At 47.7% G+C, this 17,592-nt stretch overlaps 1 protein-coding gene across 1 annotated transcript in view; it reads right to left on the reverse strand.

Annotated features, from left to right (window-relative positions):
- The window catches only part of LOC140476010 (polypeptide N-acetylgalactosaminyltransferase 16-like), a 113,987-nt gene that overhangs the window by 80,866 nt on the left and 15,529 nt on the right, over positions 1-17,592 (reverse strand). Inside the window, exon 3 of the mRNA XM_072567914.1 lies at positions 1,762-1,829. Within this exon, the coding sequence (XP_072424015.1) occupies positions 1,762-1,829 (68 nt within the window). The remainder of the gene's footprint in view (positions 1-1,761; positions 1,830-17,592) is intronic.

The following is a 17,592-nucleotide window of genomic DNA, read 5'->3' on the forward strand; positions in this document are numbered from 1 at the left end:
GTGAACAGTGAGAAACATTATCAGAAATTGCAGCTGGGGAACTGGGTCGAGACAGGGCAAATGGAATTAAAATTGATAAATGTGAGGTCTTGCATTTTGGAAAGTCAAATCAAGGTAGGAGTTTCATAGTAAATGGTAGGGCCTTAAGGAGTGTAGTGGAACAGAGGGACCTTGGTGTTCAGGTGCACAGTTCTCTGAAAGTGGGGTTACAGGTAGACAGGGCAGTGAAGAAGGCTTTTGGCACACTGGCCTTCGGTCAGGGCACTGAGTATAGAAGGTGGGAAGTTATGTTGCAGTTGTACAGGACGTTGGTGAGACCGCACTCGGAGTATTGTGTTCAGTTCAGGTCACCTTGCTATAAGAAGGATGTTGTTCAACTGGAAAGAGTGCAGAAGAAATTTGCAAGGATGTTGCCAGGACTTCATTAGCCCATAAGATATAGGAGCAGAGATTAGGCCATTCAGCCCATTGAGTCTGCTCCGCCATTCAATCATGACTGATACGTTTCTCAACCCCATTCTCCTGCTTGCTGCTCGTAACTCTTGATCCCCTTGATACTCAAGAACCAATCTATCTCAGTCAAGGGTCTGAGTTATAGGGAGAGGTTGGACAAGCGAGGACTATTTTCTTTATAGACTAGAAGACTGAGGAGGGGAATCTTATAGAAGTGTATAAAATCATTAGTGGTATGGATAGGGTGAACGCACTCAGTCTTTACCCCAGGGTTGGGGAATCAAGGTCGAGAGGCCGTCCGTTTAAGGTCAGAGGCGAAAGAATGAAAGGGAATCTGAGGGGCAGCTTTTTACATAGAGGGTGGTACACATATAATATGAGTTGCCAGTGGAAGTGGTTGAGGTGGGTACTTGTGGGCGGCACGGTGGTACAGTGGTTAGCACTGCTGCCTCACAGCGCCTGAGATCCGGGTTCTATTCCCGCCTCAGGCGACTGACTGTGTGGAGTTTGCACGTTCTCCCCGTGTCTGCGTGGGTTTCCTCCGGGTGCTCCGGTTTCCTCCCACAGTCCAAAGATGTGCAGGTCAGGTGAATTGGCCATGCTAAATTGCCCATAGTGTTAGGTAAGGGGTAGATGTAGATGTAGATGTAGGGGTATGGGTGGGTTACGCTTCGGCGGGGCGGTGTGGACTTGTTGGGCCGAAGGGCCTATTTCCACACTGTAAGTAATCTAATCTAATCTAATCTAATCTAATCTTTAACAACATTTAACAGGCATTGGGAAAAATACATGGATAGGAAAGGATTAGAAGGATATGGGCCAAGTCCAGGAAAATGGGGCTAGCGTGGATGGACATTTTGGTCGGCGTGGACCAGTTTGGACCCAAGGGCCTGTCTCCATGCTGTAGGAATCTCTGACTCTAAGTAAGACTCAACATCATTGCTGTGGGTCTGGAGTCACATGTGGGCCAGACCAGGTACAGACGGCAGATTTCTTTCCTTAAAGGACATTAGTGAACCAGATGGGTTTTTAACAACCATGGCTGATAGCTTTATGGCACCATTATTGAGACCAGTTTCCAATTGCCAGACTTATTCGTTGCATTTAAATTTCCCCGGATTTGATCTCCCACCCTGAGTACATTTACCTCTAGGTTAACAGTAACACAATCGCTACGCTATCACCAGTCCCCCAATCCTCCATCCTGTAAACTGCACCAGCCGCAACTCTGGATGAATGCACTGCAGTTCCCTCTTGCCTGTTCCTTTTCTTAAGCAGCTCAGTTCTGAAGAGGAAACAGTTACTCACGGTCATTGCTGAAGTCATCAACGAGAATGATTTCCTGGATGAGTTTCGGGGGGCTGCGGTTCAGAATGCTGCAAGAAGACAAGACGATGAGAGAGATTGCAGCTTATTACAGGCCAGCGACACAGACACAAAGCCCCAAGACAGTTTCTCCACCTCCCTCAACTCCAAACACTAATCGGTTATTTGATTCTTCAAATGTAATTCTGTTATTAGGGGCATCACAGCAGAGGACTTAGAAACTCCCAATACGATTAGGCAGAGTCAACGTGGATTATCAAAAGAAATTCTGAGGAAGAATTAGATTGGACTCGAAATATTTCTCTCTCCACAGCTGCTGCCAGATCTGCTGAGTGGCAATGGTGGCTCAGTGGTTAGCATTGCTGCCTCACAGCACCAGGGACTCAGATTTGATTCCACCTTCAGGCAACTGTCTGTGTGGGGTTTGCATGTTCTCCCAGTGTCTGCGTGGGTTTCCTCCGGGTGCTCTGGTTTCCTCCCACAGTCCAAATATGTGCAGGTCAGGTGGATTGGCCAGGCTAGTTTGCCCATAGTGTCCAGGGGTGTGTAGGCGAGGTCCGTTAGCCATGAGAAATACAGGGATAGGTTAGGGGATTGGGTCTGGGTGGGATGCTCTTCAGAGGATCAGTGTGGACTCAATGGGGTTGAATGACCTGTTTCCCATACTGTAGGGATTCAATGAGTTCCTGTAGCATTTTCTGATTTTATTTCGGATCTCCACCATCTGTTACTTATGGCAAGAAATGCTGATTTGACAAATCTGTCAAGGGATTTCGTTTTTGAGGTTGTAACATTCAGGATTAACAGGAGGAAATCAATTTTAATGGGATTTCCAAACACTTTTGAAGAAGTACACGAGTGATCGGAATAAAGGGTAATATACTCGCAAAGACTCCATGTTTGGACAGGGCAGTCGGGATACATGGGTCACTTTTCTGCCGACAGATACCAGCCAGTGTGTTACTGAAAGACTTCAACAATCCCTATCCACAACTTAAATGAGGAGGTCAAGTGAAATGCGTCAGAGTTAAAGTCGTAAAGTGAGGTGGGAAAGTGGAACAGAACACAAAGAAACGGCAAGAACATTGAGACAAGGTTAAGGAATTCCCTCCTTCAGGGCATTGTGGGTCTACGTACGGCACACAGACTGGGGCTGTTTAAGAAGGCTGGTCACGGAACAGTCAAATGGACTGGGTATTGGAGAATCCCCCAGGAGTTTCAAGCTGGCGAAGGTTAGTTATGAAACACACACCCCCCCCCCCCCCCCCAGGACATCCTTACGAGTATGGTGCACCAAAAAACAGAAGATGATGGTCCTTTTTGCAGACTTGTTGGCTGTACTGTTTAGGGCCTTTGTGTAGCCGTGAGGGTTGTGTCTGGTGGTCCACAGGCCCCTGGGGGGGGGAGGAATCCTGAACGAATACGGGTTAACTTACTAATGTTCCCAATGGTGGGGAGCTTTGGTGAGATAGTGCTGAGTGTGGTGATTCAATTGAAGTTACCTTGCTATAACTTGGTTAAATTTTATTTTGTTTGTTTATTTATTTATCTTCTTCTTTTTCCCTGGTTATTTATTGGATTGTAGTTTTTGCTGAGGTTTTTTGCTGTGTTTTTCATATTTTGGTATTTTGTGGAGTAGGGTAGTAGATTGTTTCCTATTATTATTACATTATAAAGTAGTTACACTATTTTGTACTGGTTTTTTATTATAAAAAAAGAAGGTAGGTTCAGCTTCTCAAGGGCTGTCTAGGGACATGCAATAAATACACGCAAAGTCCACATCTCACACAAGTATGAAAGAAAGCCTATGACTAATACTATGTTTTTGCAATCAACACTAGGCCAATCAACAATGTCCACATCCCATAAAAGAATTTTGTTTAAATGAGTGGGTGAGAAAGTAATTGGAGTAAAACACAGAAAACATGAAGTTATCCACCTCAGAGGGAACATAGAGAGGAAAAGGATTACTTTTCAACAACAAGAGACTGGGAAAAACTGGCATTAAGCAGAGAGTGGGTCGGCATTTTACACAAACCAGAGGAATTCAAGTACATCAAGTGATTTGGAAAGTGAGTGGTGCATAAGTTTCTGGATTGGACGACAAGAGTGCAGCATTCTTACTGCGGTTGTTTAAGAGACATTGTTAAGGATCAAAACTGGTGAAACAGCCTCTTTGCATTCTCCATGTGGGTGAGGGATGGGGAAACAGGGTGCGTGAGGGGGTAGGTGGGTGATACGGTACCAGATGTCAGGCAGGTGGGAAATACCGATTAAGCGAGGGGTCATATTGGGGAGGGATTGGGGGTGGAGTGGGGGTGAAGTCGGGTGTGTGGGGAAAAGGGGGGGAAACAGAGGGTGTGAGTATTGGGAAGGGGAGTGAGGCTCAGGAGTTGGGCAGGAGGGGCCAGTCAGGTATTGGGTGGGTGGGGGTTGGTTAGATTGGTCAGAGGTGTCTGGTAGTGAGGAGTGGGGGACCTCAATCTTCCAAGGCCTCTCTCTGGCCCAAACTACATTGGGGATGATTCTTGTGTGATCCAAAATGGCCGCCGGATGTTTTAACCACCCTGGGGGGCTTCTCCGCACCATCGGTGTGTCAGGGCAGCAGAGATTACCAAGCACACAGCTCTGACCCAGGTGACCAGCAAGGTGCTGGGAAGAGGCTCCTTCCCGCCTGCCCACCCAGGTCTGGGGATTCAAGAACATGAGGACAATTCCACAGAAGAAACAATCAATCAGTAATTTCAGACTGGGCCAAAGAGGAATCCTTTCCCCCCAAGGATTCCTGACCAGAAAGAGCTCAGAGTCTGTCGGGGGAGGGACTGGCTTCGAGCGGGTTTGAGAAACATGAGCAGCCGGTTGGATCTGGAAGCTAGGCACAAGCTTCCTTTTTCAGAACGAGCTTGTCCAGCTCCTGTGCACCGTTTCTCAATGGCCCAACCACTAGCTCGGGGTTAGCGTAACTGCTCACGGTTTGCTGTCTCAGAGCGTTGTGTGAAAACCTCCATCAAATCTTTCCTTCCATAACTTCCCTCTTCGGAGAGCAAACCCAACTTCTTTGAGTCTCTCAAATGAGTGATCTCATAAAATCCCTACAGAGTGGAAACAGGCCCTTCGGCCCAACAAGTCCACACCGACCCTCCGAAGAGTGACCCTCCTCCCCCAGACCCATCCCCCTACCCTGCATTTCCCCCTTACTAACGCACCTAATCTACACATCCCCTGAACACTTTGGGCCAATTTAGCATGGCCAAGCCACCTACCCTGCACACCTTTGGATTGTGTGAGGAAACGCGCACAGACACGGGGAGAACGTGCAAACGCGACACAGACTCCCGAGGTTGGAATCGAACCCAGGTCCCTGGCGCTGTGAGGCAGCATTGTTAACCACTGAGCCACCGTACCACCCATCAACCCTGTAACTATTCAATCAAACTGCCCCTATAAACACCTCTGAAAACTTCCTGAAAGTGTCTTACCAGAACTATGAGCTCCTCGGATGCTGCCTGACCTGCTGTGCTTTTCCAGCACCACTCTAATCTAGACTCTGATTTCCAGCATCTGCCATCCTCACCTTTGCCTTACCAGAACTATGCCCAGCGGGGCACCTAACCAGTGTTTCTAAGAGTCAAAGTAGAGGCAATGGTGGCAGGGTTCGGTTAGAGAGGTAGGTGTTCAGAGGGTTGTTCATGAGAGAGACAATGGAGGGGGTGGGGGAGGTGCAGGAGGACCTCGCCCTGCTCTGTATTCAGACGTTTCAATCCATTATGTTGTGGGCAGAAGGAATTACCGTTTGGTGGAGGTTTATAAAATCATGTGGGGCATGGAGAGGGTAAATAGACAAGGTCTTTTCCCTGGGGTCGGGGAGTCCAGAACGAGAGGGGCATAGGTTTAGGGTGAGAGGGGAAAGATATAAAAGGGACCCGAGGGGCAACGTTTTCATACAGAGGGTGGTACGTGTATGGAATGGGCTGCCAGAGGAAGTGGTGGGGGCTGGTATGATTGCAAGAGGCATTTCGATGGGTATATGAATAGGAAAGATTTGGAGGGATATGGGCCGAGTGCTGGCAGGTGGGACCAGTTCAGGCTGGGATATCTGGTCAGCATGGACGGGTTGGACCGAAAGGGTGGTGTTTCCATGCTGTACACCTCTATGACTGTACGATCGAGTGAACTGCAGCCATCAGCAAATTTGGAGGGACATACCAGAGAAAATAAGACAAGTCAGGAGCTGGGAATACCTATCGCTGAGTCGAAACAGAGAGGAAAAGATGGGCTGAGAAAGCTGGTAGATCCTGGGAAAGGGTGTATCAGACAGCTGGACATGTGGGAAGTTGGACACAGTGACGTAAATAACTCAGATGGCATATTTCAAGAAAGCTGACTGGAAAGTGTGAACGTATTAGAGACAATATACAGACAAGTTAAACAGCAGCAGGAGATAGACAGGCAGTAACACTGCCCCTCTCTCTATGTAACTCCCTCAATATCCAAGGGTTGCTACTCAGGGACAAGGGCATAAGCCCCAGAACGTCTACAGAGATCAAACACACTGCACCATTCTTTAGAATTATCTGAGTCAGTACAGGGAGTAAATACACACTGCTATTCTCTAGAACTCTGAGTCAGTGCAGAGATCAAACACATACGGCACCGTTCAATCAACTGAGTGAAGCAGCCACAAGTGGAGATTTCTTGAAAACGTCTTGGCTTGATTCTCTTTTTCAGACTTGAACATGGCTATGTTGACTATAGCCATCCCCTCAGTGGGGAGCACCCTTGCTCATGTGATCAAAAATCCCTGAGAGTGAAAGTACAGCGCGGGAAGAGGCCAATTGATCTGAACCTCAATGTTTTCGTTTCTGCAGCAAGTTCCTCCTCTTGTGCTTCATATCAATCAAAACAACAACTTCCCGATTGTTTCCCCTCGCTGTGTTGAGCTGACTTCCTCATTGACTGCAGTCACTCAACATGAATACGAGTTCCACATTCTCACCAGTCTGCATTCCAAAAACCTTCTGCTGTTTCCCAGTTGGGTTTAGTCGTTATAGTTATGCCCTCTACATCTGGGTAAGGTGCAAACATCAGCTCAGCACCCACCCTACTGAAATCCTGCTTAACTTTTAAGACGTTGAAATCCTTCTGAACTTTTGTATCTGCCTGCTGGGGAAAGGTTTCTGCTGGGAGCGTTCTTCCCAGTTTTAAAAATCTTCTCGAGTGTTTCCATATCCCCCTTTTTTTTTGTAATACGCAGACCAGAAATGCGCAGTGTACTCCATCTGCGCCCTAACCAAGGCTCTGGACGTGTTGAGCAGAATGGGAAATGTTCCAGAATCACAGCCTGTCTGCAGAGATCCCCCTCTCCAACTCGTGGCAAAAGTACACATTCTCAAAGCAATTTCTGGGGCACAGGATAATAGAATCCCGACAGTGGAAGAGGATCATTTTGCCCATCGGGTTCCATACCGACTCTCCAAAGGGCATCCCCCCCCCCCCACCGAGACCAACCACTCCCTCTGCCACAATCCCCATAACCCTGCATTTCCCATGGCTACACTGCACGTCCCTGGACACTGTGGGCAATTCAGCATGGCCAAACCACCTGACCTGCACACCTTTGGACTGTGGGAGGAAACCGGAGCACCCGGAGGAAACCCACACAGACACGGGGAGAATGTGCGAACTCCACACAGACAGTCGCCTGAGGCGGGAATCGAACCCGGGTCCCTGACACTGTGAGGTAGCAGTGCTAACCACTGAGCCACCGTGAGAAAAGCCACAGCGTCAAAACTCAGCGCCTTTAAAGGAAAATGCCTCAATGCTAGAGAAGATACGAATGGCCAACCTCACTGACTTCACATACGTTATTCTCCTGGGTATTAAAAACACTGGAATAAAACATACAAACTCCAGTGGGACACCTTTAAGCCACTGCATCGTTTAAAGTGTGATGGGGTCATGGTTACATTGCTGAATCACATATTCATGCACAATCCCAGTCTAATGTCAATTCAAATCCCACCGTGCTCATTTTCAAACCTGAATTCCGGTTTAAAAGGTGAATTCCAAGTGTTTCTCTTTCCACAGATGTTGCCAGACCCGCTGCGTTTCTCCAGCACCTGCCGGTGTTTATTAAGAAGTATGTATCGGACTTGTATTTACACAGACCCTGACGGCATCGTATACAAGAGAAAGCTGTTTCTTACCACAGTATCAACCTAAATCGTTCGGTTCAGTTTGTGGAGTGTCATTTTTAACCCGTTCCGAGTTAATCCACCTTCACACAGATGAGGGAGTGACGATGGACTGGAGTGCTGTCACTGTGAAAGAGGAGTCCTGAACCTGTCCATTGACAATGGCTCAGACCTACAGTTTGACACATTGATGGTGCTCTAGCTGCAGGCAAGATGGAAGATCCTTGAGCTCAGTGCTTTGTTCATGAAAGAAGCTGCGCACTGGCCTGCCAAACCCTCACTCCCACGCCCCACCGCTCAGACTCACACAGGTAGAATCACAGACTCTTACAGAGGGGAAAGAAGCGGTTCAGCCCATCTTGGCTGGCCCAGTCTATTAAACAATCATTTCCTAGTGCCAACCAATTGGGCGGCGTGGTGGCTCAGTGGTTAGCACTGCAGCCTCCCAGCGCCAGGGAATCAGGTTCGATTCCAGCCTCGGGTGACTGTCTGTGAGGAGTTTCTGTGTCTGCGTGGGTTTCCTCCCACAATCCAAAGATGTGCAGGTCAGGTGAATTGCCCATACTGTTCGGTGCATTAGTGAGGAGTAAAGGTAGGGGATTTGGGTCATTCTTCAGAGGGTTGGTGTGGACTTGTTGAGCTGAAGGGCCTGTTCCCACACTGTTGGGAATCTAATCGAATCCTGCCTTATCTCCACATCCCTACACACCATTTTGATCTAATTCCCTCTTGAATGCCTCCATTGAATCTGCCTACACCACATTTCCAAGCAGTACCCTAACAACTCACTGTGTGAAGAAAGGATTTTTCTCACATCACCCTTGCTTCAATTGCAGATGACTTTAAACCTTACACCCGCTCGTTTTTGTTTCTGTTATTTCTCCCTCTCTAGTCGGTCCAGGCCGCTCGTGACTTTGAGGACCTCTATCGGACAGCTGAGCCATCTTCTCTCCAAGTAGGAAAATCCCAACATCTTCAATCTATCCTCGTCACTGAAGTTCATCATTCCTGAACCGTTCTTGTAAAACAGCTCCTGGTCTCTGTCTCTCTCTCCCTCACATGATGCTGTTTTCCTCAGCCCCATGTGAACGAACTGTTTGTACGTCAACAAAAACATTGAAGATTAGAAAGCAGGAAGGGTTTGTGAAAATGTAACGATGTGGGTAGTAACTCCTGGAACAGTGGGCGATATTCTCACTCAGTGCTGTATAACCCAGCACTCTGTTCAAAGGCTGTCGCTCACAAACCACGCTGCCTTCAATTGTTAGTCGACTTGAGTGGTTCTGGCCACAAGGTGTTTGAAGGTTCCTGTCGCAGCTTGTTTCTGTTCTCTGTAGCTGGAGGGTGCGGGGCCCACAACTAAGCAGCCCCCCAATCCCCAGCCTCAACAGCAGAAGAGCTTTCATTTTCAGATCCTGTTATTGACTGCGAAAGGTTACAAAGCTGGACCTGCAGTTCAGCCACAGCTCGAGCTGTTCAGAATCCAACTCCCATTCCCTTGTCCAAATCACAGAATCCCGACAGTGCAGATAGAGGCCATTCAGCCCAACAAGTCTGCGTCGAAACTCAGAACAGCACCCTACCCAAACCCCTACCCTATCACTGTAACCCTAGGGTTAATCCACTTACACTACACATCTTCAGACTGGGGGAGGGAACCACAGCACCCGGAGGAAACCCACACAGACTCAGGGAGAATGTACAAACTCCCCACAGGCAGACACCCGAGACTGGAATCGAACCTGGGTACCTGGCGCTGTGCTAACCTCTCTGAGCCACCATGCTGCCCCTTTTGACCCCCCTCCCCACAGCCAATCCCAGTTAGAGACGTATAGCACGGAAACAGACCCCCAGATGTCCGAAACGGAACTAGTCTCACTTGCCTGCATTTGGCCCATGTCACTCTAAGCCTTTCCAATCCATTTACCTTGGACTTACCTCTACCACCTTCTCTGACAGCACATTTGGGGAAGCAGTTATGACCCAGGTCCGTTTTAAATCTTGCCCCTCTCACCACGAACCTCTGCCCTCTAGTTTTGGACTCCCCTACCCTCGGAAAAAGCCCTTGGCTATTCACCCCATCCATGCCCCTCATGAATTTTTAAGGTCACCCCTCAGCCTCTGAAGCTCCAAGGAATGAAGTTCCAGCCTTCCGGCTGCTCTTGACAACTCAAACCCTCCAGTCCTGGCAACATCCTGGTAATTTCTTTTCCCGTATCCTTTCTAGTTTAACAACATCCTTCCGATAGCAGGGCAGCTAGAATTGTACGCAGTACTCCAAATGTGGTCTTACCAATGTCTTGTACGGCCACAACATGGCATCCCTACCCCTGTACTCAGTGCTCTGACCGATTAAGGCAAGCGCGCCAAATCACCCTGTCTTCACTACCCTGTCCACCTGTGATGCCTCTTTTAAGGAACTATGTACTTGCACCCCTACGTCTCTCTGTTCAACAGCACTCCCTGGGGTCTGACCATTAATTGTGTTAAGCCCTATCCTAGTTTGGTCTCACCAAAACGCAACACCTCATATTTATCCGAACTAAACTCCATCTCAGATTCTTGGCCTTATTTCCAGTTCCCTTTGAGGTTTCACTGTCCCCAGTATCCCTGTCACGCCCCACTTCACTGCTATAACCTGCTCCATCCCACAACCACCAGCAGTCCTCACAATTCTTGAGAACACCCCCACCCCGCATTTATTTATTCAGCGTGCCATCAGCTGTCCCTTCACCTCAGGTCCATTCTACCCTGAAAGGTGGCAACGCAGCTCAGTAGAGTGGTCAAGAAGGCATACGGCATGCTATCCTTCATCGGACGGGGAATTGAGCACAAGAGTTGGCAGGTCATGTTACAGTTGTATAAGACTTTGGTTTGGCCACATTTGGAATTCTGCGTACAGTTCTGGTCCCCACATTACCAAAAGGATTTGGATGCTTTAGAGAGGGTGGAGAGGAGGTTCACCAGGACGTTGTCTGGTATGGAGGGTGCTAGCTATGAAGAGAGGTTGAGTAGATTAGGATTATTTTCATTAGCAAGACAGAGGTTGGGGGTGGGGGGGGGAATCCTGATTGAGGTCTACAAAAGGTATAGACAGGGTGGATAGCAAGAAGCTTTTTCCCAGAGTGGGGAACTCAATTCCTAGGGATTACGGGTTCAAGGTGAGAGGGGAAAGGTTTAGGGGAGATATCCGTGGAAAGTTCTTCAGGCAGAGGGTGGTGGGTCCCTCTCTCTCTCTCTCTCCCTCCTCTTTAGGACTGAAGCTCTGTGAGGAAGGCCCCTCCACCATTCAATGTCACTCGCTATCAAATTTTGTCCGCCACATCCTTTGGGTATTTTTATTGCATTCAGGATAAATGTAAGCAGCTGCTGTTTTATTTCCTGAGGAAGATGGCCTGTGCTGGGATGTGCGCGGGGGCACTGAGGTAGGTGATAGTGAGGACTGCAGATGCTGGAGGTCAGAGTCGAGAGCATGGTGCTGGAAAAGCACGGCAGGTCAGGCAGCGTCCGAGGAGCAGGAGAATCGACGTTTCGGGCATGAGCCCTTCATCAGGAATTGGACACTGGGGTAGAGTGAGTCAGGACACTACACTTCCCTGGGCCAGCTCACCGCATTATCTCAGTGGAGCACACAGAAACTAACCCCGGCCTAACTGCAGGATGGTTACAGGTGAGAAAGAAAGAGCTTGCATTTGAGTTGCACCCTGAGGTCACCCAGGCATTTACAGCTGGTAACGTCCCCTAGGTTTGTAGTCACTGCTGTAACTGGGGGAGTGGGGGGGGGGTGGGTGAATGCCTGGGAGCCAATTTGTACACATGTTCCCAGGATCAGCAATGTGATTATGACCACATTGTCTGCACTTGAAGGAGACCTGGTGACACAGTGGGCAGTGTCCCTGCCTCTAAGCCAGAAGCCTCTGGGTTCAAGTCTTGTTGCCAGGGAAGCTGTGTTAGCAACGTGGTCAAACTGATCAGTTATCGAGTTGTAAACGCTTCCCCTGACGCAGACTTGTTGGGCTGAATGGCCTCTATCTGCACTGTCGGGATTCTGTGATTTGACAAGGGAATGGGAGTTGGATGGAAAGCCCCATCCATATGCACGTTGCCACGGAAACCCAGACTCCTCCAGGAGAGGGGGTGGGTTTGGAGCTGAGGTGGAGGGAGGCTGTAGTCAGTGGCTGCGCGGTCGGGGTGGAGGGGAGCCAGCTTAACGCCAACAGTACAAGGTGCGATCCCACTGGGGTGGATTAGTAAGGGGATCAGGGGCAATGGCCTAATTCTCCGACTGTACCTTACAGTATTATGGATTCAGGACCTGCCTCCCCACTGTACCTGTGGGAGACCCCGGTAGTCAGACCAGCTTTTCAGGGACAGGGGTGTAGAGACGTCCAGTAACACGATCTCGTGCAGAGGATTCAACATTTGATCCGGACATGGACTCACCCTCAGAGGAGGATCTTTTACATCCATCTGAGGGGGGCTTCGGTCCAGCCTGTTCAATGAGACAGTGCCCTTTGTCAAAGCAGTGCACCTATAGCTACCCACCGAGCCAACTCCAGGCCCAGAGCACAGACAGAGTGTCAACCATACCCAAGTGTCTCACACATCTCCCCTTGAGGCTGATTACTAAACTTGGTGATCTCAGACTGAGCCCCACTCTCTGCAACTGGATCCTCAGTTTCCTGACCCACAGGTCACAATCAGTGAAGATTGGAAATAATATTTCATCCTCACTAACACTCAACACTGGAGCCTCCCCCCCAGGGGTGTGTACTCAGCCCCCTACTATACTCACTGTATACCCATGACTGCATCGACAGATACCAGACTAATGCCATTTACAAGTTCGCTGATGACACCACCATAGTCGGTCGAATCTCAGACGGCGACGAAACAGACTACAGATGGGAGGTGGAAGACCTGAAAAAATGGTGCACTGAGGACAACCTAGCTCTCAATGCCGGCAAAACCAAGGAACTCATTATTGACGTTTGTTACTCATGCCCCCTACACACTAACAGCACAGAGGTGGAAGGAGTGGACAGTGTCAAGCTCCTGGGAGTGCTCATCCACTCTTGGACTCTTCATGTGGACACCCCGACAATGTTTTTCTACAACCTCTACCATCGGGGAGAGGGTATAGAAGCCTGAACACATGCACCAGCCGGTTTCAAAACAGTTTCTACCCTACTGTTGTTAGAATACTGAATGGACTCACAAACTCTTAACATTCACCTCTACCTGTGTTTTTGTTTTTGCCACTGTTTACCTATTATTTACTATCTATGCTACTTAACTCTGTGATCTGCCTTTATTGCTGGCAAGACAAAGTTTTTCACTGTGCCTCGGTACATTGACAATAAATTTAATTCAATTCAATTCACGTGTTTTAATCTGTGGCCGACATAGTTTGATAGGTGTGTCTCTCTTCCTCCCTCAGCTAATTCCCGTGCTGCCGTTAGTTTTCAGTAAGTATAGACAAGGTTTAGAGAGATGTGGGCCAAATGCAGGCAAATGGGACTAGTTTAGTTTGGGAAACCTAGTCGGCAAAGATGAGTTGGGCCGAAGGGTCTGCTTTCGAGCTGTTCAACTCTATGACTCTATTAAAAAGAAAAGTACCCTGTGTACCAGCTCTCTCCACATTTCGTCCACTCCCCACATACTCCTGAATTCCCTATTGGATGTGTTTGTAACTTATTACTTACTTGAAGCTTTATTAGTTAAGCAAAGTCAACATGGTTTTGTGAAAAGGGAAATTATGTTTCAGCAATTTCTTGGAGTTCCTTGAGGGAGTAACGTGTGGTGTGGAAGAGCAGGAAACCGTTGGATATACTATACTTATATTTCCAAAAAAAAAATTTGATAAGGTGCCACATCAGAGATTGTTGAGGATATATGAAAGCTCCTGGTGGAGGGAGTACTACATTGGCATGGATAGAGGATTGGCCGGCCACCAGACAACCGAGAGTGGGAATAAGTGGGTCTTTTTCAGATGATAAGATGTCACGAGTGGCATGCCAGTCATTGCTGGGGCCTTAGCTCTTTACAGTTTACAGAGATTATTTTATATAAATGACTTGGATGAAGGGAGTGAAGGCATGGGAGCTAAATTCAGTGATGACACAAAGACAGGTAGGGAAGTCAGTTGTCAAGAAGACATGAGGAGAATTTTAACAGATAAGCATGTGGGCAAATGGGGTACAATGTGAAAATCGTCCATTTTGACTGAAAGAATAAAAAAGAAGCACATCATCTAAACGGTGAAAGATTGCACAGTCATAGAGATGTACAGCACAGAAACAGACCCTTTGATCAAACCCGTCCATGCCGACCAGATATCCTCAATTAATCTAGTCCCGTTTGCCAGCATTTGGCCCATGTCCCTCTAAACCATTCCTACTCATATGCTTATCCCATACCTTTTAAATGTTGTAATTGTACCAGCCTACACTACTTCATCTGGCAGCTCATTCCATACACACTCTGCCCCTCAGGTCCCTTTTAATTCCCACCCCCCCCCACCTTAAACCCTATGCCCTCTAGTTTTGGACTCCCCTACCCTGTCCATGCCCCTCATGATTTTATAAACCTTTCTAAGGCCACCCCCTCAACCTCCAATGCTTCAGGGAAAATAGCCCCAGCCTATTCAGCCTCTTCCTGTAGCCCTAAGATAGAGAGAGAGAGAGAGAGAGATCGGTGTGTCCTGATGAAAGAATCACAGAAGTAATTAAGAAAGCTAATAGAATATGAATGTACAGCAAGTAAGTTAATAGAACATTATCATTTATTGCAAGGGGAATTCAGTATAAAAGTATAGAGATTATGATCCAATTTTTCAGGGCCACCAATGAGACCACACATGGAGTACTGTGTGCAGTGTTTGTCCCCTTACTTCAAAAAGGATGTTCATGCATTGGAAACCTTCCCTGAAGATTTAATGAGCAAAAACCCAGAAGGAGTGGATTGCCTTATGAGGACAGGCTGCATCTACAGGAGTTTAGAAGGGTCAGAGGTGACTTAATTATAATGTGAATGTTCCTGAGGAGACTTTACCAAGTGGATGTGGAAAGGATGTTTCCTCTTGCGGGTGAATCTAGGAATTAGAAGGTGATTGTTAAAGATCCGGAGTCACTGATTTAAGACCGGGATGAGCGCAAATTATTTGTCGTAGAGGGTGACGAAGCTCTCTTCCTGAAAAGGTGGTGGAAGACGAGTCTTGAAATATTTTTAAGGCGGTCGTGGATAGACTTTCACAGGAGGTTAGGGGGCGGGGGAATGGCGAAAGGTCATTGGGGATAGACAACAACTTGGAGCGATGAGAACAGTCATGATCTTATTGAATGGTAGAGTGAGTTCAAGGTGCAGAGTTGTCTAGTCTTGTTCGCAATATGTATATGTCAAAGCATTCACGATCACAAGCAGAAACATTTCTGCATTTAGATCAAGCCCTTTCACAATTTTAACGATTTCTATCATCCTTCACTTTTCGAGAATAAAGCACTCTGGGTTTTTTTTGCTGATATTTATACCCTCTCGGTTTAGGTACTGAACTTATACATAGTTTTGCAAGTTCTCCTTCCATTGGTCACATGGTGCATCCACCCTCGTTGGCACTAGCTTCCCAAAAGCTAATTGGACGGTGAACAGATTCTTCACTCGCCAATTGGATGGTTCTTGGACATCGGTCAAACAGCCTTTCTCCCCATCTACAGTACTTTCTAACTAATAAACAAAAGGTTCAAGAGAAATGAGAAAAACACCCCTTCTTAACGCCCATTACCTTTTGAAATTCTTATGCAAACAAATGCAGCATTTATTGCTGGTCCCGAATTGCCCTTGAGGTGGTGGCGGTGGGCTGCTGTTTGGACTTAGTGCAGTCCTTGGGGTGTAGTGGCACCTATAATACCCTTAGGAAGGAAAGCAGGATTTTGACCCAGCGACAGTGAAGAAAAGGTGATACATTTCCATGTCAGGTTGTGAGTGGCTTGGAGGGGAAGTGAAAGTGGTGGTGCTCCCATATATCTGCTGCCCTTGTCCTTCTAGAAGCCAGAGGCTACCGGTTTGGGACTGAGTTAGGTGATCCACTTGAAGGTACCAATGAGGACTCTGCAAAGGATCACAAGTGCCCCTGAGTCAGGTTGGAAAACAATGAGTCAGGGGTCACACTCCTACTCCCAGTGCCTAATGCTGTAGAATGAGTGGAGGGCAGGTGAGGAGTGAATTGGGTTTCTGGTGTTAATCCCACAACAGTCAGACGGCTTGTTGGCCAGGCTTATGAATGAAGAATGGTTACTTGGGTTTGGTGCGATGTATCAGTGCTTTCAGTGGAATTAAGGGAGACAGGTCTAAATCTGGTGACTCTGCAGAGTGCAAAGTTCGCTCCTAATTAATATCAACTCAGCAATTTAAACCAGGAAGAGAGCTTAGCTCAAACCTCTCTGCTTCTTTACCTTTATGAGATGTGGACTTCACTGGCAAGATAAAAAGGATCATGCAAAACACCAATGACCTTTAGGGAAGGAAACTTCCATCCTTACCCAGTCTGATCTACACGTGACTCCAAACCCACAACGATGTGGTTGCCTCGTAACTGCCCTCGGCAACGGCTAAGCAAGCCTCTCAGTTCAAGGGCAATTATGGACAGGCAGCAAATGCCAGCCTTTCCAGTGATGCCCACATCCCGTGAAAGAATACTTCCACAGATCTCAAGAGGGATCTGTAAGCAGTTAATGGCCCGGAAGGGAGAATGCATCAAAAGAGATGGACGATCCCAGGGGAAAGTTTTGAAGGAGGCTTAATGGGAATGCAAGTAAGCTAACAATTCCAAAATTTCAGGATGTGGTCATTGAGTATAGAGAGACAAGATGTAAAATCCTGCATTTATGTGCCACCTTTCACAACCACAGCAAACTTGACATTCTCCTGTTCAAAAATAATAGTGACATCGAGCTGACTGAGTTCTTTCTAAGTGGTGGCCACTTATAATTGAGGGACCGCAATAATCAAATCGCACATAGCAGGCATCAGGGAGAACTCCAACGTTCCACCAACACACACAGACACACACAGGCACACACACATGGACACGGACACACACACATGGACGCACACACACACACACACACACAGACACACACACATGGACATACACAGACACACACACGGACACAGACACACACACATAGACACGCGCGTGCATACACACACATGCACACACAGACACACACATACACACACAGACACACACATACACACACATGCACACACAGACACACACACATATGCACACACAGACACAGACACATACACACACACACACGTACACATACACGGACACATACACACCGACACGCGCGCGCGCACACATGTGCACAGACACATACACTTGTACACAAATGTACACACAGATTCACATGTGCACAGACCCATACACACACACACACTCAAGCCTACATACACAGATATACATTTATGCACACATGCACACTTTTATGAACATGTGCGCATGCATACACAGTCACACACATACACATGCAACCGTACATGTGCACAGTCTATTTCTCTTTGAATAGGGTCATGGGATCATTTCGTCCACTTGAGAGAACAAGCGTAGTTTAAA

Source organism: Chiloscyllium punctatum, chromosome 4 (assembly GCF_047496795.1).
Source record: "Chiloscyllium punctatum isolate Juve2018m chromosome 4, sChiPun1.3, whole genome shotgun sequence".
In the NCBI taxonomy this organism is placed as follows: domain Eukaryota; kingdom Metazoa; phylum Chordata; class Chondrichthyes; order Orectolobiformes; family Hemiscylliidae; genus Chiloscyllium; species Chiloscyllium punctatum.